Here is a 26316-nt window from a genome sequence, read left to right on the forward strand (position 1 = left end):
GCTATTAATTTATACACCTGGAGAGAAATCCGCCTATAGCTTATTTCTTCTTCTTGTCAGCCTCGGCCTCCTCCTTCTCCTTGGTTCTCTTGTCTCTGATGCCCTTGTACTTCTTCTGGTTCTGAGCAGCTCTCAAGGTCTCGTAGGCGGTCTTCTCTGGCACCTCGACGGCTCTTGGGGCGGTCTCTGGAGCAGGCTGGGAGATAGGGAAGGCAGCAGGGACGGAAACCTGCTCACCCTCAGCCTTGGTCTTCTTGTCGAAAACGACCAACTTAGACTTGTATTCGTTCAATCTGGCGACGTTGAGCTCGAAGGTCTCCTGAGAACGGTTCTGTCTTCTGTGGTCCACAGCAATACCAACGGTTCTGGCGTATTTAGGGGTCAAACCAGCAGCCTTAACCTCGGCCAAAGTGAAACCTCTACCGGCTCTGACCTTTCTGTTGTACTTGATGGTTGGGCATCTGACCACGGGTCTCAAGAGATCCACTGGCTTAGGAGCCACTCTGGCGGCCTTGACAGCTCTGGCCTGGCGTCTGGACACCTTCTTGCCAGCCTGGTCCAAGTGCACCTTGACGCGCTCCTGCCAGTGCTTTCTGAAGTGGTTCTTCAAGATGGGTTGGTTCTTAGCGATAGCCATTTTCCTTGATGAGTGGTGGTAGGAAGATCTGAGAAGAAGAAGATTTTTTTTTCGTACTACCTGGGCGCTGGGTGCGAAGCCGTCACAGTCTGTCACGTGTCACGATTTATCATACTAATTCGCACCAAACGCTACTGCCAAACCGCACCCTCAACCTCTATGGCACCTTAACTATGTGGTCCGCACCTGTACACCCATACTTAACTCTGAGCGAACGGCCTGCAGGCAGAAAAAAATTTCCTCGCATCAGTAAAAAAAACTACCTCTCTTTCGTGCAAACTTTTCTTCCCAATCTCTTTCAAGTACCCAAGATGTCCACTCCATCTGTCCAGGTATGTTTACCACTCCACACTGGCCACCTACGGCTCCCCGGCAGAATCCCAATTTAAATTTGAACATTTCCAAATTCCCACATCCCACCGAACATCCACTTTTGATCAGTTGAACAATGTCCTGAAAAATCGCCAGTCAACGAGATTTGACTTCCCAACTACCTCACATTCACTGCTGCCACTCCACTGAAACTTATACTAACAATAGACTTTTGGTAAGAAGAAGACCGCTACTGCCGTTGCCCACGTTAAGGCCGGTAAGGGTTTGATCAAGGTTAACGGTTCCCCAATCACCCTTGTTGAGCCAGAGATCTTGCGTTTCAAGGTCTACGAGCCATTGACCTTGGCCGGCTTGGACAAGTTCCAGAACATCGACATCAGAGTTAAGGTTTCCGGCGGTGGTCACGTTTCCCAGGTTTACGCCATCAGACAGGCTATTGCCAAGGGTTTGGTTGCCTACCACCAGAAATACGTTGACGAGGCCTCTAAGAACGAATTGAAGAAGATCTTCGCTTCTTTCGACAAGACCTTGTTGGTTGCTGACGCCAGAAGAATGGAGCCAAAGAAGTTTGGTGGTCGTGGTGCCAGAGCCAGATTCCAGAAGTCTTACCGTTAAGGTGCTTTTGGCTTTCACTCTCCGTCATATATTAATGTACAAATAAGAAGACTCATTGTAGGGATGGTGGTGCTGATTTGTGAAAGACTTTATATCATAGTACTATCGTGCACAGTATGGTTGTACACTTGTTAGTTGGCTAGACATCCTTCTGGATGAACTTACGACCAACTCCACTGCACTTGTCGTAGGTGAGTGGAATCGACATGCGCTTCTCCTCTAGACCAAAAAAACTGTTTCTGAAATTCCTGTTAAACTTGTTTCACCTCCACATAGCTTGAATAGCGGGTCGTATTTGCACCCAACCTAATCTCCCCTACAGGTATCTCCATTAAATATAATTCATCATTTAATTTGAAAAAGATTTCCCTAAATCCAAATATAAAGCCCCAGGGCTTCATAGCAATTAATCTCCTTCAAAGTGTGTCTATCTTCCATGGCTATCTCCAGGCTCGGCAGTTATCGCGATATCTAAATACACCTCACCAACTACTGGTATATCGCACAAAATGGCTTGGGTATCATCAAGCCCGTCCTTCCATGTTCCGCTTCCGAGAGATTATGTTGATCTCGTGCCAATTCCTCAACTTCCACTCCTTGCTGTAACCACTAAAACTGCCGTCCTCATATACCATGCCCAATCCTTAATTCCAATCGCTGTACATGATAGAAGTCCCGAGTGCATTGAAAGCCACGGTAACGCGGTGCAATTGGAGGTCAGACAAGTCTCTGTGGATACTTCTCGTCTTGATCAGCTCCATACAGCTAATTTATTCGTTCGAACAGAATCTAACTTTGTCTTGGTGTACCATATTTTGGCCAACTACTCGAGATCTTTGTACGAAGTACACGATAAAAAGGAAGACGACAGGCTACTACAAAATTCTTTACCGCTTGCTCTGCTGTCCAAGTTTTCATTGACTGCATTGTTCAAGTCTGCTACAAGATCTATCCTTCAAGGAGGACTGAATATCGTGAACCTAGAGAATGTGGAACACCAAAGCAATGCCGCCAATGATGATGAGCAGCGTAACGATTCCATTCCCGTGGTAAAAATAACACTTGTCAAAATACTAAGAATGAATGCTGCCATTCACCACTTCTGGGCCAAGCTGAACTCACAGACGTTAATTTTCTACAACGACCACAGCGAGATTCAAGTTCTTAACATGAAGACCTTTAAATCTGAGGTCTTAACTTTAACTGAGGAACCATGGTTCGATTCAGGTGCGTTGGTGCTGTACAATCTAACGACAAACCGGTTTGTCTTTATCGATTCTTCCAGGAAGGTACTGCTCGTTGAATTCGTAATTGATGACGACGATCGGCTTCACCTTGAGCAGCACGAACTCTTAAAACTTGAATCGCCTGTCCAAGAGATTCTCTTCAATCCACAATTTGACCTACTACTTCTCAAGACTGAGTCATCCTATGATTTATACAAATTGGCCTTCCTTGGAAAGAAACACTCGATGGCTTTCATCAAGTCCGTCTACGAAACAGAACTTCAGACAAGATGTCATTGGTCGCCTTGTGGAACCTTCTTCGTTATAGTTGAAAGCGAAACAGGTTTCTGGAAGCTTGTATCGCGCTTTGGCTCTGTGCTTTTCAGTTCAAGATCCATAAAATCTGAAATTGCCACAACAAAGCCAGACAGTCCTGGAATCACGCGGGCTTTAGACTTCTGTAATGCTTCCGAAGTAATCATCTCGCCTAATGCCTTAGCATTGTATGTGATTGACAAGTCTGCCAAGGACGTATACGTACTTCCACTCACATCTCAACAGGACTGCTTTGGTCAGCCGATACTTTATGATCAAAACTCCATCAAGGTTCTTCGAGATGACCACACTTTTCTCAGAGTACCTATGATCCCACATTACCAAAAAGCCATCACGAGGTTGCATCACATTAATGGGACATCAAAAAGACTCTCGTTCAGAAAGCCGACAGGACAAATATCCATTCGAAAAAATAAGTACAACCAGATCTCGATCTCTTATGGAGACCGCATATCGATCAGCACTCCAATTGAACATGGGCTGGAGACTTACCATGCTCTCTGGTTTAACTTTGTTAACCACTACATGGAATCAATGAATATTGTCAGCCACTACTGGGCTGACGAATATTTGATTTTGATCAATCGTTTTGTTAGGGATGACATAGACGATCATGGTCACATTGACCTCATGGCTGATGAAGTGGTCATTTTGAATACCAAAGGCTCTACTGCTGGAGCGGGTGGTGTTCATTTCAAGTTTGACACAGATTTAGTTGTATGGAGGCACCATTTCAAGACAAGAATCCTCAACGTCGAGATTCAGAATGAGGAAAATGAAGCTACTAAATTGTTAGTATTGGTAACTGGAGATCTGAAAATCGTGATCATGGAGCTTAAAAAATTCGAACACGGTGAGGAGAACAAGCCAGGTATCGGGATTCGCAGGTCGATCCATTTGTCCAGCATTCAACATAAGCTCGCAATTCCATTGATTACAAAGATGGCCATGATTCATCAGAGACACTTTTTCTTTTTGCTTACGACAGGTGATCTCTTTTTATTGAAGAATCAATATCCTGCGGACAATGAAAATTCGAATAGTGGCTCAGTACAAACAACGAACATGTATGAGTTGGTTAAGATACGTGAAGCAGTCGAGACAATGCATATGAGCCATATCAATTTCGGTGGGTCCAAAAGTACTCCACACCTTACTGTCGTTACCAGTGAAGATGTCATTGTCTACAAAGCTGAAGAATTAGTTGAACGAGTGTATCACTTCGAGAATGTGGCATCACATCCTGGTGTTGACGTCGAGCGACCACTCAAGCCTATCAAAGTAAGGCTCTCTTCAATGCAACCTTTGACTACTCAGGAGATAACAGGGGCTGTTGAAGTCACAGGCTTCGAATACCAGACCATCTTGAAAAACGAACATGTACTTGTTAAACACAGACCCAGCAGGCAGTTGATTCTGAACCGTTTCATTCAACACGATCTATTTGAAAGCAACATAGATGTCCAATCGATTGTGCAGCGGTACCAAAGCATTCCTAATCTTGACTATTGCTTGGAGTTGCTCCTCTTTGATTTCATCGATGACGAAACCAATGATCTTGAAAAGGTCGTGAATCTTGTGAAGAGTACTTCGAGAGCTGATAGCATTTTTGTGAATCTTTTGAGAAAAATAGAGGTACGCTATTGGCACAAATTTTTCCACCTCTTGGATGAGACACCGCTCAATTTTATGAATAGGTTGATGAAGTCTCAGGATGTTGAGCTCTGCTATAACTACCTCATTGTCTACTTAAACTTCAAGAAAGAATATGAAGCGGGTGATATACCCGAAGATGAGCAGGCAATCCTTGATGCAAAAGACAGAGAAATTATTTTACAAATTATCAGTCTTTTACAGGAGTCAAACAGCTGGGATCATTGTTTTGAGCTTTGCAGATTTGTTAAGCTCTTGGAGCCCTCCGGAGAGCTCCTCAAAGAAATTCGCAACCAGATTCATGATTGATGTTATGGTGCGCGCACACACACCCGCATTTTAACCAACCAAAAACTTTCAATTTGTCCTACAGATTTGATATAGACATCTTACACACGAGGCACCATGACCCTTGCCACGGAATTCGCTGAGACGACACGTCGTTCCCTCACCCACCCTGACATGAGAAAGAGGGTCATTCACTTGTACAGAAGATACATCAGAAACTCCAGGGAGTTCTCCAACTTGTACGAGTTGGATATGCCAGTGTCCAACGTCAAGACCAAGATAAGACAGGAGTTTGAGAGACAGAGATTTGTTAACGACTTGGATGTTACCAACGTTCTTTACATGAAGGGCCAGATGGAGTTCCAGGAATTGATCAACTTTTGGAAGCAGCAGTGTCATGTCATGAGATACTTCGAGGACCAAGAGAGCTACAACAACGTTGACAAGAACGATTTCGTCAGAAACTTCTTGAGAGGAAACTAAACCTTTTTGTGCATTATAATGGTGGTGTCTTCTCAGTAGCAAGCTGCTGCAGATGATAGTGTCAGATCAGATAAAACTTTACATACAATACAATTCACGTTTAATGAACGCAAGAGTAGATTTTTCCATATATTAAGGCGTAAAAGACTCGACTAAAATTAAATGATACGAAATAAAGAGAAAGTGTGGGACATAAAGCCGCTCGGGAAGCGACCCTTAGTCGAACAACAACCGGGTAAATGAGCAGCCTTGAGCAACACAGAAGTACACTGCCGTGTACCTAGGGTATAATTCTATACATGAACAGAGTATTGAGACGGAGTGCCCAATACTTAGTCCATGTTGTCAACCAAAGGAGCCTCCTCGGCGCCGTAATCCACATCCTCTTCTTCCTCCACACTTGCCTCCTGGTACTGCTGATACTCGCTAACCAAATCATTCATGTTAGACTCAGCCTCAGTGAATTCCATCTCATCCATACCCTCGGAAGTGTACCAGTGCAAGAAAGCCTTTCTTCTGAACATAGCGCTAAACTGGTCACCGACTCTCTTGAACAATTCTTGGATAGAGGTGGAGTTACCGATGAAGGTAGCAGCCATATCCAAGTCCTTAGGAGGAACAGAGCAAACAGCAGTCTGCACGTTGTTAGGGATCCACTCGACGAAATAGTCAGCGTTCCTCGTCTGAACCTTGTACATCTCGTCGTCAACTTCCTTCATGGAGACATTACCTCTGAAGAAAGCGGCAACAGTCAAGTAACGACCGTTTCTTGGGTCGGAAGCAGCCATCATGTTCTTTGCATCGAACATTTGCTGAGTCAACTCAGGCACAGATAAGGATCTGAATGACTGGGAGCCCATGGAAGTCAAGGGAGCGTAACCCACCATAAAGAAGTGCAATCTGGGGAATGGAACCAAGTTGACAGCCAACTTTCTCAAGTCGGAGTTCAACTGACCTGGGTAACGCAAGGAGGTTGTGACACCAGACATGACAGACGACACCAAGTTGTTCAACTGATCGTAAGATGGCTGGGGCAAGCGCAAGGTCTTCTGGCAAATGTTGTATAAGGCCTCGTTATCAATACAGAAGGTCTCATCGGAATTCTCAACCAATTGGTGGACGGACAAGGTAGCATTGTAAGGCTCAATCACGGTGTCTGAGACCTTAGGGGAAGGCATAACGGAAAAGGTAGCCATCATTCTGTCGGGGAACTCTTCTCTGATTCTGGAGATCAACAAGGTACCCATACCAGAACCGGTACCACCACCCAAGGAGTGGGTGATCTGGAAACCCTGCAAGGAGTCACAACCCTCGGCCTCTCTTCTTACGACATCCATGACGGAGTCGACCAATTCAGCACCTTCGGTGTAGTGACCCTTGGCCCAAACATTGCCGGCAGAGGACTGGCCAAAGATGTAGTTGTCGGGACGGAACAAGTTACCAATACGGGACAGCTTCACGGCGTCAATGGTGCCTGGCTCCAAGTCAACGAGAACGGCACGGGGCACGTACTTACCCGAGGATGCTTCATTGAAGTAGACGTCCAACTTGGCCTTCTGGATTCCGTCGTCGCCATGGTAATTACCATTGTTGTCTAAACCGTGTTCACCACAGATAGTCTCCCAGAAAGCGGCGCCAATCTGGTTACCACACTGACCGGTGGACAAGTGGATCTGAGGTTAGTAAAGAGTAAAATACACGTGCAAATGGGGTACATACGATCTCTCTCATGTTCTCTGGCGGTGTAGTTTTAAGAAATGTTTTTGTTGATACTCGTGAGGGATCAAGGTGTGTGCTGCACGACTATGTAGTATCAGTATTTTTTTCTGTTATTGTGCGAGCGGCCCTCTTTTGTTTGTATTTTTCCCTTTTCGGTCGCGCGTGTGCTAGGCTGTATCAGTATGGATCTACGAATTAAGGAAATTAGTCTTTAAAGAGTATGGTTATGGTCTTCTTGATCTTGCGATTACAGTGGTATGATTTTTATTGTTGTCAGGTCTGTGCATGTATTTTGCATGGACTTGTTTCAAGGCTGTTTTAGGCATTCTCGTGTAATTCGCAGCCATTGATCAAAAAAGCAAGTAGTTCACGGACGAGTATAAATGAGTACTGATGAAGGGGAACAAGAGAGGTTTAAAAGCTCAATGTAGTGATCTCTAAGATCATTCTTATAAGCGTCTTAATTTGATTGGGTTTGATTACAGCGATTCGTCGCTTTCTCCGTCTTTGGTCAAGCAGATTACAGTCAAGCAGATTACAGTAAGCGATAAATCCACCCAAGTTTGTGAAGCAGTTCTTGAAATTCACTCTCTACCATCTACTTTCGAATCTATATGTAATTTCGTGTGAATCGGTGCTGCTATACCCTTTTGGTGCTGAGCCTCTATGGGCCTGGGCCTTGGTTTGCGGAACTGTGCCATTTTGACGTTTTGGTGCACGGGTGTAAAAGTGTAACAAACTAGCTCAAGTAGTTGCAAAAAGAGAGCTTCTTTCCTTATAACAGACCACAAGGATCATGTTGTAGTTGGAAAGCTAACCGTTCTTGTAAAACTAGTTTTTTTTTTATATTGAAGACTTTTTTAGCAATTCTTACTGCCTCAGTCATGTAAACTTAGGAATAACTAGTTGTAATTAATGTGAAAGCTACCTAAAAACTACACACACGACTACTTATCTAGCTGTTGTATATGAAGTCATAACAAAAGCTTTTTTAGTTTCTGAAAATACCGTCTGTTTATCAAATCTACCTCGTTAGCATAGATTACTATGTTCATTTAATCTCGCATCCTTTACTCGGCGTTCTAACTTAGGCCTGACTTCGCCAATTTGTCCATATTTACTTCTTGGGCATTTAAAGAATGAAGAAGATTTGTCACTGAGTTCAGTAATCCAGAATCATCGGCTATTGCCTCACCTAGCCATACTAATCTTCATGTCGCTAAATCCATGGCCCATAGTTGAAGCCAGGTGTACATCCTGGTAATTCACCATGAGTATACAAAATGAGTCCGACAAAATTGTCAACAAGTAGAAATAAAGATTTTCTGCAACTTGGCCCTTAGGTAAGGTTTAGTGAACTGGCTGCAAATGCTGGTGGGTGGTACTAAAACATCCGCACACCAGCACAATCGAAAAGACCAGCATTCGACTATCTCATTATACAATCTCAATCTACGGCTTCTTTAATATCCCACACAAAGCAAGATGTCGCTGGCGATACAGAACCGAACTTTCGAGTTCCAGCAATGTGTGTCGTCCTACGACAAGATAAACAGAAGACAGCAAGGCCCTCAGCGGCAGGATAATCAACCAGCTAAGAAATCAAGATTCTCTCAACAGGCTTCAATCATAGCTAAAGACATCGCACACACAACAGAGCTATTACTGAAGCTTGCACTCTTGGCCAAAAAGAAACCTTTGTTTGACGACAGGCCAGTGGAGATAGGCGAGTTGACGTATGTGATCAAGCAGGATATATTCAAGATCGAACAAAGCATTCAGAACCTTCAGAGGTTCGCCAAGGGAGAGCTGTCAATTCAGATGGACTCTCAAGTCACACAGTATTCCAAGAATGTGTTGAACTTACTTAATTCGAAGATGAAGAATGTCAGTGGTGAATTCAAGAATGTGTTGGAGCTTAGACAGAAGAACGAGCTTATGAACAAGACCAGAACAGAGAACTTCCTCAGTGCGGCAACTAATAGACGACAGAACTCTCTGACGCCGCTAAGCGACGGTGGCGATTCTGGCAGGGGAACAGGTGCCAACAACTCATTGCATAATTTGGGCGAAAACCCATACTTACTTACCGTCGGGGCGGAAGAGGAAGCATCACAAAACGGCGGTAATGAGCTCCTCTCAATTCCTGACCAGACCAGGCAGCTTCTCCTAATGGAAGAGCAAAGCAATGAATACCTACAGCAGAGAAACAGTGCTGTGGAGACAATCGAAGCCACTATCAACGAAGTGGGCAACTTGTTCCAACAGTTGGCTACTATGGTTACCGAGCAGGGAGAAACTATCCAAAGAATCGATCAAAACGTTGAGGACATTGATATGAATATATCAGGCGCCCAGAGGGAATTGCTCAAGTATTATGCGCATATATCGAACAACAGATGGTTGTTCTTGAAGATCTTTGGAGTTTTGCTCTTCTTCTTCTTTTTGTGGGTCATGGTGAGCTAGTTGGTGGCCTATGTATGATGATCTCAGTGCTGGCGGGAGGGGCGCAACGGTGCGAACAAGACACCAATACCCGGGCAGCCCTTTCCAGCCAGATGTATCTAGTAATGTGATAGAAGAAAGCAGATCGTTTGTAGAAATTTTATTTGCCGATACACTGTGATCAAGCGGCGGCTGGTGGTACCTCTATTGGGTCGTGTGCTGCACAGGGAACCCACACTCAGGCTTATCTCTCACCTGCTTGTCATCCTGAGACAAACCAACAGCACACATTAAGACCTAGACATCATGTGGAACTACATCTTCGGCGGCAACAAGCAGCAGAAAAAGGAGTTGCCGAAGAAGGCAATCGTCGAGTTGAGAGAGCATATTCAGATGCTCAACAAGAAACGCAGTCATCTAGAATCCCAGATTGAGGACCAGGACAAGCTTGCCCGGAAGCATATTGCCACCAACAAGGCTCTTGCCAAAAATGCATTGAAGCGCAAGAAGGGCTATGAAACAAATTTGATGAAGATAGAAAACCAGATTGACTCGTTAGAAACTCAGTTGACTGCCATTGAGGGCGCCAACTTGAACTTGGAGACCATGAAGGCCATGAAGCAGGGCGCCCTGGCCATGAAGCAAATACACGGCGAGTACGATGTTGACAAGGTTGAGAACACCATGGATGATATCCGGGAACAGGTTGAATTGGCGGATGAGATATCCGAGGCCATCTCACGTCCTGTGGGAGGGGAATACGTGGACGAAGACGAATTGGACGAGGAGTTGGCAGCTTTGCAAGAAGAGGAGCAGGAAAGCAAGCAAAAGAATACTCCAACCAAGACTCCAGCACAGAAGGCTCCTGCGGCCGAGGAGCCGGAACTCCCCAACTTCCCTACCGTGAACAAGAACAAGCCCGAGGAGGAGGACGAGGACGAAGAGGCATTGAAGGCATTGCAAGCCGAGATGGGCTTGTAGTTTTCCCGGTGCATCTAATCACTACTCATGTTTAATTTTGACAGGTCCTTCCGATAGTGCTTGATGTGGAGGCGAGTGTGCCAGCGCAAGCGGTGAGCAAGACCGGTATGGCTGCAAATCGCTGCGAAAGCGCATGCTGCGAGTGTGGCCTCTGCGCCACATGAGGCGATCACCATCGACATAACTTGAGGACCCACAAGTTTCTATCTAGATTGAAATTTCCCCCGCCACTAGTCTAATATTGCCATCTTTCCACTTTGGCCAATGGCGTGGTGTACAGGTGTGGCGAAAGGCCTGCGATGGAACACTCCAGTTTGCACAGGATGCCTGCGATGAGAAAACTGGAAACCTCATCCGACCCGAAACCATCTTCCGTCTATAACATTTATAGCTTTATTGAGGTTACGACAAGTCCCAGTACTTCCCTCTTTCCATAATTATATGATGCTTAGAGGCTCCAGCATTCTAAGTCGAGGTCTTCTAAGACATAGCATACGCAAAGCCGGATCGGCTGCAACTAAACCGGCCTCAGTTGATGAGCGGTATTTCTTCTCGTTGGTCGATGATCTCAAAAAACGAGGCAAAAAGGGAAAAAAGCCTTCACTCTCCATAGAAGCGCCCAGTTTCGACCATGTTGGGCCTGGCATGTACAGTAAGGTGAAAGAAGAAGACAAGAAGCAGGTGGCATGGACCTCCAGTCATGACCCAGTGTCAAGATCTCCTTTCGTTAAAGACGTGGTTCATCTTCATTCCTTACTCGATGCGCTCTTAGCATCCAAGAGTTTTGAGAGAGCTGACAACATTCTAGAAACGCTCTTCGTCTTACTTGAGCAGCCAGAAAACATCGTGAACCCTTTGAACAAATACTTGGAAGTGTACGCCGCTGAAGAGTCTACATCTATTGAAGATGTGGAAGCTTATCTCCAGAAGGCTCTCAAAAGGTTTTCTATTCAGCCTAATGAGAGAACTTACGCAGTGCTTTTGGGGAAGAGTTTGAGCTCGCCAGAGCATTTCGACAAATGGCTCAACAAGGCCAAGAAGAACCGTTCTTTGTTCCGCAACATGCTCAACAACGTGGATGTCATCACGGTGGACGGGCTCACAAGAATTTTTCAAGACCCCACACTCAAACAGCTGCAGGTACCTGATGATTTAGTCCCCGTATTCAACGAGGTGAGAAATCCCGGAGATATCACAGAGGAAGATGTCGTGGAAGAAGTCCCTGAATACTTTGCAAAGGATAATGTTGATGCTCCTTCTTTGAAGAAAGATGGTGCAGTCGAGTTACGCCCTGTTAACTCTTTCGGTATCAAGGTCGTAAGACATTCTCTTCTCGGTCTTGAATCTGACGGCATCGACCTTGAGCAGTTCTTCAAGGACCTCGATAGCACTTTGGGCTCGCATGTGCTTCACAACGTCTCCGGTTCCAAGATAAATTGTCACGAATTCTACAAGCAGCTCAAGAACCCAGAGGCTAAGGAGAAGTTCAATCGCATTTTAGACGCTTATAACGAGAAACGTCAGAGAGACTTGGAGGTGAAGGGACTCGAGGGCGCTCGTGCCAAGTGGGACCATGAGTTCAATACCCTCAATCAGAGAGGAGAGATCTCCATGAACAAGAACCTTAACGTGCAACTTTACAAGTGGTACTCGGACATGCTACCTTATATTGAAGAGGAGCACAAGCTATGCCAGAACGTACTCAACGGCAATATTCCCACCCTGGACAAGAACGATCAAGAAATGGTTGACAGAGCGTTTTACGCCCCATACTTTGTCCTTCTTTCTCCAAAGACTCTTTGTCTTATTGTCATTTTTGAGTTGCTCAAGCTCAACAACACAGGTGGTATTGCCGATGGCATGCGTACAGCTAGAGCGATCTTGGCTGTTGGTCGTGCTGTCGAGCTCGAGTACAAGTGCCAGCATCTCATGAAGACCGACAAGAAGTTCGCTCAGAAGAAGGGTCTTAGCTCCAACCAATTGAAGAAACTCCTTAAGAGAAGAAATATCGACTCATCTTCCTTTGATGCGGAGTGGACTACGACCTTGTACGCTAAACTTGGCTCTGTGTTGGCAATGCCTCTTTTGCAGGTCGCCAAAGTCCAAGTCAGCGGCACTGATCCTGCCACAGGTAAACCTGTCAAGGGCCTTCAGCACGCCTTCCACCATACATACCAGGTTAGTCAGGGTATGAAAGTTGGCGTCATCAAATTGCACAAGAATCTTATTAAGCAACTTGGCGGAAAAACTTTCCAAAACTCTGTGCAGCCATCGTATCTTCCGATGTTGTCCCCACCAAGACCATGGACTGCTCACAATAGCGGTGGATACTTGTACAACTCTACCAACTTAGTGAGAATCAAGGACTCTGCAGAGAACATTGCATACGTCAAGGCTGCATCCGATGCCCATGATTTGGATGAAGTCTACAAGGGATTGAATATCTTGGGTGAAACCGCATGGACGGTGAACTCCAAGGTTCTTGACGTGATCTCTCATTATTGGAATACTGGAAAGAAATTCTTGGACATTCCTCCCGTTGTTGAGGACCCCAAGTTTACCGAACCTCCTCCACCAAACGCAGAGCCTTCTGTGAGAACAGAATACATCAACAAAGTAAAGAGCATCATGAGTGAACTGGCGGGTCTAAGATCTCAGAGGTGCGACCTTAACTACAAGTTAGAGATTGCAAGAGGTTTCGTCGGTGAAAAGATGTTCTTCCCACACAGTGTTGATTTTAGAGGCAGAGCTTACCCAATTTCACCTCACTTTAACCATTTGGGTGGTGATGTGACAAGATCACTCTTCTTGTTCTGGGAGGGTCAGGAAGTTGGAGAGCGTGGTCTTAGATGGTTGAAGATCCACCTTGCAAACCTCTACGGTAAAGATAAAGCCCCTCTTGACGAGCGTGTGAAGTTTGCCGAGGAGAACATGGATAAAATTTTCGAAGCAGCGAAAGATCCTATTGCTAATGAGGAATGGTGGACAAAAGGTGAGAAACCATGGCAGGTTTTGGGAGTCTGTTTCGAATTGTACGAGGCTCACAAACTTGAGGATCCAACCAAGTTCGTTTCTTACATGCCCGTTCATCAAGACGGTACTTGTAACGGTTTGCAACATTATGCAGCATTGGGTGGTGACATTGGAGGTGCTCAGCAGGTCAACTTGGTTCCAGCAGACAGACCACAGGATGTTTACGCTCACGTTGCCGGTTTGGTTGAAAAACGTTTAGAAGCTGATGCCGAAGCAGGTGACGAACGTGCCATTTTTTTCAAGGGCAGAATTGCTAGAAAGGTTGTCAAGCAAACTGTCATGACAAATGTTTACGGTGTCACCTATGTTGGTGCCGTTGCTCAGATTGAAAAGCAGATCACTCACATGTTTGACAACGACGTCACCTTGAGTGATCTTTCCAAGTACTCTCGTTACTTGACTACCCAGGTTTTTGCATCGATGAGAGAATTGTTCGAACGTGCACACTTGATTCAAGACTGGTTGGGAGAAGCTGCTAAGCGTATTTCCAAATCTGTTAGAGTTGACTTTGAAGCGGACCCCAAGGATGCCAACAAGCCTCATCATATGTCTTCCGTCATTTGGACGACCCCTCTTGGTTTGCCATGTGTCCAGCCTTATAGAACTGATAAGTCAAGATTGGTGAAGACGACTTTGCAAGACATCATCATTTCGGATCCATTTGCAGTTTCTCAAGTTGATGCTAGAAAGCAGCAAGCAGCATTCCCTCCCAATTACGTTCATTCGTTGGACGCCACTCATATGTTGATGACTGCTAAAGCATGTGGTACTGACGGCCTTTCTTTCGCTGCTGTTCACGATTCTTACTGGACTCATGCTCGTGACGTTGATTTGATGAACAAGCATATTAGAGACCAGTTTGTGGAGATCCATCAAGAGGACTCGATTCAAAAGTTGAAGGACGAATTCGAGAGACGTTACAAGGGCTTCTTACAAGTCATGACTGTTCCTCACGAACATGATGTTGCTATCAAAGTGAAGGATGTGAGAAGAAAGATTGTTCAAAAACTTGGTAGGGCACTCACTATCGCCGACGAGCTTTATCTCGAAAAGAAAAGGCAAGAGTTGCTCAACTCTGAAAACCCTGAAGAGGTCGAACAGGGCAAAAATCTCGAAACCACTGTCAGTGTCACTGAGGGTTACGATTTGCATAATGCTGGCCTTACTACATCGCCGCAATACTCCTTCCAGTTCCTTGCGCCGCTCAAATTCCCCGAGGTTCCAGCTAAGGGCGATCTTGACGTGAAGGTTGTGAGAGACTCGCAATACTTCTTCTCCTGATTGTCCTTACATTTTCGCATGTATATAGATGCTCCAAACCTGTAAATATATGAAGCATCGTCCCTAAGTTTAGATGATTTTCCCCTGTTTCTCAAAATTCTCGATCAATGGTAACAAAGGCACTAGCTCCTTCTTGTCTATCAAGTTGAATTCCTTGCCGAAACTTATAAAGTGAGCGAAAAAGGAGTTCCAATGCGCCTCTAGCGATAGATGTACTAACTTTTCAAAGTGATTGTGGTATATGTGTGCAAAGATTCGGAACATTTGTCTGACAATGTTTTTGCAGTCTTTAATGAAGTTGGGGGGGAAGGCTCCGCCGTCTTTCGTGGGAAATACTGATTGATCGTTGATCTTGTTTGATATCCATGTCAAGACATATTCAATATACTGATCAGCAGGCAAGTTCACGGGCTGTCCAGAAGTGTCTATCCACAAGTAATTTGTGTTTGGCCCAGCATTCATTGTCGGATTCAGTTCGGGCGTTATGTAGTCTGATATGATGCCGTAAAATTGGTTTAAATGATTGAAAAGCTCAAAAATGTTGAGAGAAAGCCACTCCCCGTAGTCCACGTATTTAGGTAGCTGTACGATGGTCTTAAACGAACCTTTCACCAAGGCTGTCTTGACGAACGGCTCACACAAGAATAAAGGGGGCTCCTCCGTTTCTGATGTGCTATAGGTCTGTCTTTGCGGCAGACGAGAGCGAGCCATTCTTGAAATCCTTGTCGGTGACGAAGGGGCAAATTGAATCTGCGATCCACGTTTTGACGGAGACATTTTGGACGGCAGTTGTGATCTTCTCATGGGCGAGACGTTTCCATTTCCATGAGGCGCAAGGATCCCTGGCGCTTCGTAATCCTTCTTAGTCTTCTTAGACGAGCGCCCAAAGCCTCTTATGGTGTTGAGGAAAGACATAGTGGTGGGGTAGTTGTTTAGGAAAAAAGTGTGCTCAAGGTGGATCAAGCGAGTAGATCCAAACACGCTTAGCACTGCAGAGAAACAGCTCGATGGTAGAAAATGTGCGCTTCGCGATCTGTCCCTCCTGGCCGCTGTGGTCAACAACGATAATGAAACTGATTTTTTTGCTTACTGTAGGTTAGAGTGATTCGTTTATTGTTTGAAGATTCGTTTCTGTTAGTTTCAGAGCATTTGAGGTGATTTTGATTTTATTAGCGAACTTGAAGTGCTTACCGTTTGTAGAATAGGTGCGGTTTTGGTTGCGAAATACACAATTGTGAGTGGTTTTCTGGAGCATGAAAGGTATCTACAGCAAAGCTATAAATTCGTGAAGTCATTAAAAATCCAGAAAGTACACATTTATCGAAACTAGATCATGAAACGTAGCTGTACCATCCAGCTTCTCTTTTGTTGTTGCCGACTAAAGCAGATGGGTCCATTACCTCTGTTCAGCATTCTCCAGAACTGCTGAGAAGTGCTACCCAATAATGCCTCAAATTTACAGCAATCTTGGCTCTTATACTGTTTATCGGTGCAACAGACCCAGGTTTCTACACTTCCATTCCAATGTTATCTATAATGCCGATATAAGAGTATGCTACTTGAATCTACCGAGAGATTCACCCATCTTGATTTTTTGACCAACCTCAAGATCGAAATGGAAGTTACATGGTGCTTCAAACACCAACACAACGGTGGATCCCAACTTGAAACCACCCACCTCTTCACCCTTCTTCAAGGGGAACCCACCAAGAAGCTTGGACGCTTTCGTGTAGGTAGCCTCATAGACGGTGTTTTTCTTCAACTTCTTTGGTTTGTTCACTGAGTTATCCGTGGAGCCCAGCGAGATGCTCTTCCCATCCTCGAGTAACGCAGTGGTCTCGCTAGGGGAAGCTTCTCTTGAGCTTCTCAGGTAGACCTCGTGTTCGTACACGTCGTTAGTTTTCAAGTCTTTGTCAAAGTTCACGACAATACTACCAACGTTTGTAGCACCGACTGGAATCATCGAGAAGAAGCCGTACTTCCAGTAGCCCAAAAGAGCGACTCTCTCGTTAAGCACGAATAAGCCGGGCAAGGTTTTCTGAAAGAATGGCGCAACGGAAAAGAGCTCACCAATGAAATGACGTCTCAAAGTAGTAACCCAGTTAGTAGGAGAGTGATAGCGATGGTAGTCACCTGGGGCTAAGTAAATAACCGCAAAGTAAAGATTTCTGTGAGAGCTCTGGCTGACTTTCTCAAGTGGGGTTGGCGTCAAGTTTTGAGCCACAGAGATATCCTTGCCAATGGTTGGCTTGCGGTCACTGGCAGTCTGGTCACCTTCATCCTTGTACTCCAATTCGTTAATGTGGTGAGTCTTCTCGCTTTCTCCCCCAATGAGGTCATCCACAGAGTAAGAAATTCCGTTTAAGCGAGCGAACTCCTCATCACGTTTGATGAGAGCCTCGTGCTCTTCTTTGTGGTCAAATTCAAGAGAGTGGGTTGGAGCCGCAAGACGAGTCGTAGACAAGCCAAGCAAGGCGTCAATAGAGTAGGTCATGCCTTTGACCTGCTCAATCTCACCATCCTCGATGACACCAAACTTGAGCACCTTACCGTCAGATGGAGACACCAAGTCAGTGTCTGCCAAGGGCCGCACACCAGGCCTCAAACGACGATAGAAAAACTCTGACAAGTTGCTGTATGTCGTCAAGTCAGGCTCATCCATCTCATCCATGTTCACACCGAAAAGGCGAGAATAGAGAGTGTAGGATGGACTTCTCATCCAAACAGGCAAGTTGATGGAGTTAAACTGGCCCCACAAACGAGACATTGTTTTCAAAGGTAACGTTGAGTACGCGTACAATGACCAAGAGGTGGGCTTGACAGTGTGATCTCCGAACGGACTGTAGTTCTCATCGTAGTCCTCGTCGAGGTAGCGTTCATATCTGACCTTGGCAGCGACACCGCCCAAAACAATGACCAAAGACGTCAAGGTCCACCAGCGCACAAAGCGTCTCTTCTCCCGTCTCTTCTTGCGAGCCTCGGTCGAGAAAAAGCGTCTCTGAATACCACTCTTAAGATTACTCGTCTTGTGTCTGATTTTCAGGGGAGCCGAGGTAAAATGACGGCGAGAGAGGTGCAAGTTGGGCACGAAGCGTTTGCCGCTTCTTGTCCAGGTGGAGTAGTAGAACACAGTTCTCTTAGGACGAGGGATACCAGGGATACTTGGCATGCCAGGGATCCTTGGGAAGCGAGAGCCCGAACGAAAGGATTTGTCATGAAACAGTCTCTGGATTCTGAGCTCTGCGATTGTTGAAGCCCTGGACAACGGTTGAGCGATGTTCATAGACTGGGGGCCGTTAATGAAGGGAGAGTGTGGGTACATTTTTCTTCTAGCCACAAGTTTTTCAGCATTGAACATGGGGCGATATACCATGGCGAAGAGAATTCAAAGCAAGTGATATGTTGTGGTGTGGTTGGGTGTGGTGTGGAAACAGGTAGCTTTTTTATTTTGGTATCACTTCACAAAAACAGTCCTCAAAATTAAGACAACTTAGACGCGGGACCTTTTGTATGTCTCCCATACCTCCGCAGTGCGATTTTCCAGGAATGCGATCCTCCGAGGAGCCAAGGCTCCAGCCTTGTTCGCGCCCATCAGCTTCCCAGAAGCGTAATCGGTCGCATTTTTTATCGGCCAGGAACAGCAGCCCAGAAAGACCTCACTGCAAACAATGGGCCAACGGCGGTGATTAAGAAAAACAACTATTCAGGGTGATAGGGATACGATGACGGCTCGAGACTAGCACGGTGTTGAAGCTGCAAGTCTAATTATTATTTTTGACGTTATGCGTCCGCAGCCAGGACGGCCCAGAGCTCCTGCTTAAGCTGCTCGACGAACTGTAGACTGACAAAATGCATGTCGTCGTCTAGCACATGATCGGTGTAGGCGAAAAGTAGCTTTAGACTGAGGAGATCTTGAACATCCCGTGGCTGGGTGGCCATGAGATGAAGGTCGATTTTGTTGGCGATCATGTTGAACATGCTAAGTCCCGATTTGTTCGGGTCGCTCAGGTGCTCCACCCCGCTTTCGTAAAGGTAGATTTGTTTCTCAAACTGGGTGAGTGGGCTTAGAAGCTGGACGTCAAGGAGACTCGCAAGTTCCTTGTTCACGGCCACCTCTTTATTTGCTATCTGCAAAGCCTTACTTTCGTTCTTGAGGAGAGTGGTGACGGTGGTCTTGAGAAGCTCGTAATTGCACTTCTTGTAGACGAAAAGCGTGAGTGACTCTCGAAATTGGTCCATGTACTCCGAAGACACCAGAAAGTCCATCTTCACATTGAAGTATTCCGGCGCTTTAACCTCGATCGACGCAATCTGCTCAATGCGTGGAAGAAGCTGGGGAGCTGTACTCTCTCGTTTAGATCCATCCTTCATGACGATAGTAACTGGAAGTTTGACCGGCCGTCCGTCCGCAACATCTCGGATAATGAGACACTTAGGCTCCACAGATAATGCCCAGAAATGGCGCAACGCCTGGAGATGTACCTCAAACTCGTTCGATTCGGCAGGGAAGATGGGGTAAAGCGCTGTGAACAAAGTCGCCACGGCAAAGTTAGAGTCCGCAAAAGCGTATTGGCCGCCTCCCATGAACAAAAACCCAAGGGCCATATTTACCGCCATATGGTTCCCGTATTGATGCGTCTTGCTGATCCGACCATGAAGCACTCTCAACCGACGAAACACCTCTAGATCTCCGCTTCCAGCCATCACCACAGCTACTGCAAGCGCAAGAACATTTTGGATCTGACTGGCACAGTTGAGAGCAACTTGCTCGTCGTAATTTACCGCTGTAGATTCTGTGATGACCATGAACTTGTCGAGGTACCCAAGTAGGGTTGTCCTCGCACTCAAGTTTTGGGATGAAGCGTATTTCAAAGTCATAGCTAAGCAGGCACCTGCCAAAACATTGAAGTAGCCTACCTGGTCGCTGTCTAGGCTTTCTATGTTGTTGAAGTTGTGCCTTACTCTTAAGACCTCGGGGACTTGTGAGTCGACCCATTGCGTGGTAGCCCTTATCTGGTCCCATAAAATCACATTCTTTGCAACTGATCTCAAGAGAAGCAAGTCTGGCCGCACGTAATCAAGAAGGTGCTCTGAATCCGGAACTTGAAGCTTCCTGGCTATGACCTGATTCTCCGTCCGCAAGTACATGAAAGCCAATGCCATGATAGCAGCGGATCCAGATTTATCCAGCTCAAGCTCCGACTGAGAGTCCCTCATCGATGTGGAGAGCGAAAGAAGCTTGTCCACGACGTGTGTATCGTTGATACCTCTCAAGGTGTCACCTTTGCCCAAGTTGATGAAACCCAAAGCCAATCCTGCCGCAAGCATGTACCCTTCGAACTCCTCATCATGCTCGATATGAGACACTGCTCCGCTCACTTGCGACAACAAGATATCACTCATTCTTCTATGTTGTGTCTCGAGGTATAAAAGACCGATACCAATCAAACCAGCAGATTGAACGGTGATGGGAACATTCAAGTCATTGGCGCCCTGAGGTAAGAGAGCCACAGCATGCACCGACAAGACTTTTGTGAGTTTGTTATCCATTGACCCCTTCAAACTTGCAGCCATACCAATTAAGAGACCTATACTGGTGAGCGGATGCTTCGGACCAAGATAGTTGTAGATGTGCCATTCCTCCAACTTTTTTAAATGGCCATTTAATCCAAGCCCAAGTAGAAATCCAGCGTGTTGCGCAAAGTTTTCGGACGGCTTGTTGTAAAACGCCCAACTTCCGGTAATGCCCTCACACTTCCGGCTGATACTGAGACCTGACGAAGCACCATTATGAAACGAGCCCCAATCATAGAGTTTATGAAATATCAGATCCTTATTGAGCACAATGGTGGACATTGAAGGGGCTATTATCGTACTCAAGTTAAGATCAGGAATTGGAAACTTTTCGGTAAACATTGGCTTACACTCCTCGTAGTTGAGGGCTGCTCTGCCTAGCGGAAGTGTCAATGTACGAAGAGCAACCAATGATGCAACTTCTCTTTTAAGAAGCGTTGAATCGTATTCGTTTTGATTCTCATCCACAACCAAAGTTGTACTCTGCACCTTAGTCTGATTGAGGAGGTTGAGAATCTCATAAAACCTTCTGTCCTGGTCGAAAATCAAATCCGTGACCTGCGACCTTTCCGATTCGGACTGAAAATGGTCTACCTTCCTTTTCGAAGGTTCCAAAATCTCGGATACAATAGCCTCCGAACTCTTGGTTTCATTGGATTTGAGGTTTTTGAGACTCAATGGGCCGTTACCGTTGCTGTGAATGAGTTCGTCTTGGTCTTCCAATGTCACCGTCAAATCACTTCTACCAATAAGTCTGAGAATATCACTACCCCAGGAAAGGTCAGGGTCTTGCTGACATTGAAGAAGGCACTCTTTAATAGGTATGCTTATTCCGAGAGGGTAAGATTCCAAGTCATTTGATGTGATACCAAAACCAGATAAGGCTTTTATAACCGCTCTAGCTGGTTGAGAGACCATTAGCTCAAAAATGTGGAGAACTATGTGTGTTCTTGGAGTCATGGTCATATTAATGCTGTCACCCTCTTCTACCAACTGCGAGAACTTAGGATACCGAGAACGCTTGCTGTCGAATACTGACGCTAGGCTCTCAAATAGGTTTGGAGGATTGTAGAGAAGAACCGTCAGTAGAAGCTTCGTAGTCCTATCAATCATACTGGAATCCACCATATAAAATGTTGTCCACTGGTCCAGCCATCCCATCCACGTTGTGAGTTGCGTAAGAAGTAATCCCAACTTTTCAAGATTTTGCTTCGCAAGTGTGTCAAGCTTCAATTCTTCATAGATTAAGTGGAGAGCAACCACAATGTAGGACAAAAGCTCCTGCAACGAGTAACCAAAATCGAAGTATTCATGATGCTTCTTTGCCAAAGGAAGAAGGTCCGTAATTGGATTGCTACTGACCTCAATCTCTCCACTATCGAAGGGGTAGACCAACGAGAGGATCATGATCACGTAAGCGTTCCATTCATCCAGTTGATCATCAAGCGTCAAAGCTGAGCGCCAGAACACCCAGACGTGCTCGTTAATTTTTGAACCAGAAAGATATCTCCATATTTTGAGACAGGTGGACACAAATTGATTCGACGGCTCGAGAACCAATCTCACAGTATGTGTCTCTTCGTTATTTGCAACAAGAACAACGATGTTGTCGTACGAGCTACTTATTCGAGACATCGCTGGGTAATTGGACGAAAGGTCAACAACAGGAGCAGTAATGTCCAAGAAGGGGTGAACCAATTGAAGTGACAGCTCATCTTTGAGGACAAGAAGCCATCCTGGAAACCTGCTATGCTCTAGAGGGATAGCATGAAGACAATTAAGGGTGACTGAAGACTCATGCTGGGAAATGTAGCCACTTTGCAGCTTGTATATGAGAACTTGAGTCTCTTTGGACACTTTGTTGGAGATGACAATAGCCTCCTCATCCTGATAGTAGAGACCCGTGGTTGTAATGTAATCTTTTTTGGCCGATACAGTGATTGAGTCAGCTTTCGTGAGAATCATATCCTTTCGAAGACCAGAAAACTCCACATTGTTGGTAACTTTCCCGCTTTCAGAGAATCCCGATTCCGAGCCCATACGACCAATTGAAGAAACGCCAGATAGAAGAGTGCTCGTGCGCTTCTTTTCCATGTTCTGAGATGTGGAACCCGAGAAAGGGTGATTAAATTCATGCAAGATGTCGTCCTCCAACTTCTTGGAAGGGTTGGGCGTAGAGAGAGAGTGATTTTTGCGCTTCCTCATGCTAGAACCTCCCACCACAGCGTGTCTCGTCGAAGCCTTGATGTGATATATCGTGACAGTATTGTTTCTTGGGCTGAAAGTAGCACATAGGGACCTCGTTTTATTGATACCTAGTTTGGGAAAGTAAACCAAATTCTCTTGGGAAGTCACAACAGATGTCGATGATGTTGTGACCACACGGAAGTCGCCAATTGGGTCCACAAGCGTGAAGAAGCGGTACCCATGGTACTGACTGGATGTGGGCAATTTCGAAAGCGAATCCTGCTCTCTTTCTAGTATAAGCCCAGACTCAAATGGAAAAGCTCTTTTCAATGTGAAGGGGAAACTCACCACGTAGTATTGTCCTCCAGGGTAATAGATATATGCCGCCTTGGATAGACAAACTGCTAAAGCTTCCACATCATCTAACGAACTTGTCGACTCTGACTTCTGGCGATTTGCTCGAAACGTTGTGTAGGCAGCAGCTACGACATCTTCTTCGTATACAAGCTTTTTTGAAAGCACAATGCCATGGATCACTGTTACCTGCTTCTTCGAGATCAAAAGGCGTCGCTGATTCGAATAGAGTTCAACGCGGTCTTTTGTCAATTCATAGGGTCTGAAGCCAACATACAGCTCCACGTCTAGAGCTGGCAGGAGCATATGGCTATGTTGGACCGCGATTTTGGCGTATTATAATCTTCGGTATGTACGATGGATCGAGATATGTTGTGGAGAAGATGCGCACTACACAAGAAATGTTGATACTTGAATAACTTTATTCAACCGTTCACTATTTACAAACCAAGAACTACTGGCGACACTTACTCGATAATTCTTGTCACCAAACCAGTGGCAATGGTCTTACCACCCTCTCTGAGGTTGAAACGCTGGTTCAACTCAATTGGAGCCTTTCTGCCCAACTCGATGACCATCTCAACGTTGTCACCTGGGTTGACCATACGGGAGCGGTCCTCCTCGCCATCTGGGAACTTCATGGTACCAGTGACGTTGGTGGTTCTAAGGAACAACTGAGGTCTGTAGTTCTCAGCAAATGGGTTGTGACGACCACCCTCTTCCTTGGTCAAAACATACAAGGAGGCCAAGATCTTGGTGTGAGGAGTGACGGTACCTGGCTTAGCCAAAACGTCACCACGGGTAATCTCATCTCTCTTGACACCTCTCAACAAGATACCAGCGTTGTCACCAGCCATAGCAGCGTCCAACTCCTTCTTGAACATCTCAATACCAGTAACAGTAGCCTTGAAGGTCTTGTCAAAGTCACCAACAATCTCAATTTCCTCACCCTTCTTCAAGGAACCTCTCTCAACTCTACCGGTGACGACAGTACCTCTACCGGAGATAGAGAAGACATCCTCAACAGGCATCAAGAAAGGCTGCTCCAAGTCACGCTGTGGGGTTGGAATGTACTCGTCAACGGCATCCAACAACTTCATGATGGCTTGCTCACCGATCTCTGGCTGTCTCTCCTCCAAGGCGCACAAAGCAGAACCCATGACAACAGGAGTCTCATCACCATCGAAACCGTAGGTGGTCAACAAGTCTCTCATTTCCATCTCAACCAATTCCAACATCTCAGGGTCGTCAATGGTGTCAACCTTGTTAACGAAAACGACCAAGTTCTGAACACCAACCTGTCTGGCCAACAAAAGGTGCTCTCTGGTCTGAGGCATCTGACCATCGGAAGCAGCAACAACAATGATGGCACCGTCCATCTGGGCGGCACCGGTAATCATGTTCTTAATGTAATCAGCGTGACCAGGACAGTCGACGTGGGCGTAGTGTCTCTTATCAGTCTGGTACTCAACGTGGGCAGTGGAAATAGTGATACCTCTGGCTCTCTCCTCAGGGGCTCTGTCAATGGAACCGTAATCCAAGAAACTGGCACCACCCTTGGAAGCCAAAACCTTGGTGATAGCGGCGGTCAAAGTGGTCTTACCGTGGTCAACGTGGCCGATGGTACCGATGTTGACGTGAGGCTTGGAACGGTCAAAGGCAGCGTAGGTTCTGAAGGCAGGGCGAGCCTTAGACATAAGGCTGGCGCCAAGACGCAACGTGCCGACACGAAGGGATCCAACAGTTCTAATCATTGCTTTAGAAAGGAGGTTGGTTGAAGGTAAAAATTTTCAGGCAGGGAATATGAGCGCGGCAGGTAGAACTGGACTTTTTGTGATCATCACGACCCTTTCGACCAGGTTTGAAGAAAGGCGTCACGACTGCCGGAACAACGGCAAAAAAGGAATACCAGTCATGAGACACATTAGCTCGACACTGTACAAATTTGGCCGTTATTAGGGAAATTGGCACAAATGATTGTGTTGGACTAGGTGCAGGAAATGGCACTATTTGCACCCTTTGGATTAACGAAAGAGATAGTGCTAGTTTCAACATTCTGCTCAAGTAAAGGCCGTGATAATCAAATTTTGGGAGAAACAAACATAATCATGCAATTTCTGCAAGTTGCGTTTCTGACGGAGTCATAGCCACCATACTTCAAACGACAGCGACATGTGCTTCGATTACACCAAGGGCGTTGTCTCTTCCGGTTGTTCTCTATTCTCCTCAATGATTCTCTCAACAGCTCTTTGCTCTTCTTCGCTAGATGACTTATCGATGTACTCGTAATAGATACAGAGCAACAACAAGGTTCCCTGCAACAAAGCTGCTACTAAGTACGACACCCAAGAGCTCCAGTGGGAACCCTTCGTAAAGAACAATGTGGCAGTAAAAACGAAACCGCCAGGCGTTTGAATGCACATCATACCAATTGACAAGGTTCCAGGATGCTTAAGGTTGTAAGTTGTGACAATTTGTGGCACGTATTTGATGACGGTGAGTAAGGTCGACATGAGACCATTCAATTGTGCCAAATAAAGCAAGATTGATCTGTTGGTGGTGAAGGCGACGATTATTTGAACCACCAGTGCAATTCCATGCAAGAGAACAAGCCTTCCAACGTGAATGATTCTCTTGAACTCCTCACGATCCTGTTTCAATGAACCTCTAGTAAACACAATGACTAGCACTAGAATCATAATTGCACAGGTACACTGAAGTCCAATCTGGATAAGGTTTAACTGTGAGTTGAGACAGTTGAACAACGTCAAAGCACCTATGCGGCAACAGTAGCGTGCTCTAGACGATATCATGATAATGTTGGTGAAAGTAAAGATCGACAGACATGAGCCCAAGAGCAAGAAGCTCACACTAAGGCCCTCGGAGGTTTGCTTCTTGTAGATCCTGTAGTATTGTGGCAAGTAAGACACGAAGATACCTCCTGTAATGAGGAGCGAAAAGACAAAGTTCACCACGGATGCTCCGTCATATACATCACAGAAGCTTTCCTTAGCTTCGCTGGTTGTGTAGTCCATGATAGTGTGGGATTAAGGAATAGCTGATGTTGGGAGACGTGGGGAAGTGAGGATAAGAAGTGCAGGCTTATCTAATCTAGACAGGCAGTTGGAGGGTGACAAGAAAGTGTAGTCGAGGGAAGCTATAATATTCATA

The 26316-nt window shown here is 45.8% G+C and overlaps 11 protein-coding genes across 11 annotated transcripts; 5 read left to right on the forward strand and 6 right to left on the reverse strand.

Moving 5' to 3' along the window:
• Positions 1–40: 40 nt before the first annotated feature.
• On the reverse strand, positions 41–637 carry RPL13 (60S ribosomal protein eL13; the record flags this gene model as incomplete). The annotated part of the gene is made up of 1 exon (XM_024855787.1): positions 41–637. The coding sequence occupies one exon, from the start codon at positions 635–637 to the stop codon at positions 41–43; it is 597 nt and encodes a 198-aa protein (XP_024715386.1).
• Positions 638–948: 311 nt separating this feature from the next.
• On the forward strand, positions 949–1585 carry RPS16A (40S ribosomal protein uS9; the record flags this gene model as incomplete). Its single annotated transcript, XM_024855788.1, has 2 exons — positions 949–969; positions 1178–1585. The coding sequence occupies 2 exons, from the start codon at positions 949–951 to the stop codon at positions 1583–1585; spliced, it is 429 nt and encodes a 142-aa protein (XP_024715387.1).
• Positions 1586–2094: 509 nt separating this feature from the next.
• On the forward strand, positions 2095–5109 carry RIC1 (Ric1p; the record flags this gene model as incomplete). Its single annotated transcript, XM_024855789.1, has 1 exon — positions 2095–5109. The coding sequence occupies one exon, from the start codon at positions 2095–2097 to the stop codon at positions 5107–5109; it is 3015 nt and encodes a 1004-aa protein (XP_024715388.1).
• A 96-nt stretch (positions 5110–5205) lies between these two features.
• On the forward strand, positions 5206–5571 carry C7M61_000338 (uncharacterized protein; the record flags this gene model as incomplete). Its single annotated transcript, XM_024855790.1, has 1 exon — positions 5206–5571. The coding sequence occupies one exon, from the start codon at positions 5206–5208 to the stop codon at positions 5569–5571; it is 366 nt and encodes a 121-aa protein (XP_024715389.1).
• A 332-nt stretch (positions 5572–5903) lies between these two features.
• On the reverse strand, positions 5904–7302 carry TUB2 (beta-1 tubulin; the record flags this gene model as incomplete). Its single annotated transcript, XM_024855791.1, has 2 exons — positions 5904–7244; positions 7291–7302. 2 exons carry the CDS (start codon positions 7300–7302, stop codon positions 5904–5906), a joined length of 1353 nt encoding a protein of 450 aa, XP_024715390.1.
• Positions 7303–8775: 1473 nt separating this feature from the next.
• On the forward strand, positions 8776–9756 carry C7M61_000340 (t-SNARE syntaxin; the record flags this gene model as incomplete). Its single annotated transcript, XM_024855792.1, has 1 exon — positions 8776–9756. One exon carries the CDS (start codon positions 8776–8778, stop codon positions 9754–9756), a length of 981 nt encoding a protein of 326 aa, XP_024715391.1.
• A 285-nt stretch (positions 9757–10041) lies between these two features.
• RPO41 (DNA-directed RNA polymerase) lies at positions 10042–15030 on the forward strand (the record flags this gene model as incomplete). Its single annotated transcript, XM_024855793.1, has 2 exons — positions 10042–10715; positions 11340–15030. The coding sequence occupies 2 exons, from the start codon at positions 10042–10044 to the stop codon at positions 15028–15030; spliced, it is 4365 nt and encodes a 1454-aa protein (XP_024715392.1).
• A 69-nt stretch (positions 15031–15099) lies between these two features.
• On the reverse strand, positions 15100–15945 carry MOB2 (Mob2p; the record flags this gene model as incomplete). The annotated part of the gene is made up of 1 exon (XM_024855794.1): positions 15100–15945. One exon carries the CDS (start codon positions 15943–15945, stop codon positions 15100–15102), a length of 846 nt encoding a protein of 281 aa, XP_024715393.1.
• A 640-nt stretch (positions 15946–16585) lies between these two features.
• On the reverse strand, positions 16586–18388 carry PSD1 (phosphatidylserine decarboxylase 1; the record flags this gene model as incomplete). Its single annotated transcript, XM_024855795.1, has 1 exon — positions 16586–18388. One exon carries the CDS (start codon positions 18386–18388, stop codon positions 16586–16588), a length of 1803 nt encoding a protein of 600 aa, XP_024715394.1.
• Positions 18389–18810: 422 nt separating this feature from the next.
• On the reverse strand, positions 18811–24899 carry APC1 (anaphase promoting complex subunit 1; the record flags this gene model as incomplete). The annotated part of the gene is made up of 2 exons (XM_024855796.1): positions 18811–23455; positions 23617–24899. 2 exons carry the CDS (start codon positions 24897–24899, stop codon positions 18811–18813), a joined length of 5928 nt encoding a protein of 1975 aa, XP_024715395.1.
• Positions 24900–25328: 429 nt separating this feature from the next.
• Positions 25329–26180, reverse strand: C7M61_000345 (uncharacterized protein; the record flags this gene model as incomplete). Its single annotated transcript, XM_024855797.1, has 1 exon — positions 25329–26180. The coding sequence occupies one exon, from the start codon at positions 26178–26180 to the stop codon at positions 25329–25331; it is 852 nt and encodes a 283-aa protein (XP_024715396.1).
• Positions 26181–26316: the final 136 nt, after the last annotated feature.

Source organism: Candidozyma pseudohaemuli (assembly GCF_003013735.1).
Source record: "Candidozyma pseudohaemuli strain B12108 chromosome Unknown scaffold00001, whole genome shotgun sequence".
Classification (NCBI taxonomy): Eukaryota; Fungi; Ascomycota; class Pichiomycetes; order Serinales; family Metschnikowiaceae; genus Candidozyma; species Candidozyma pseudohaemuli.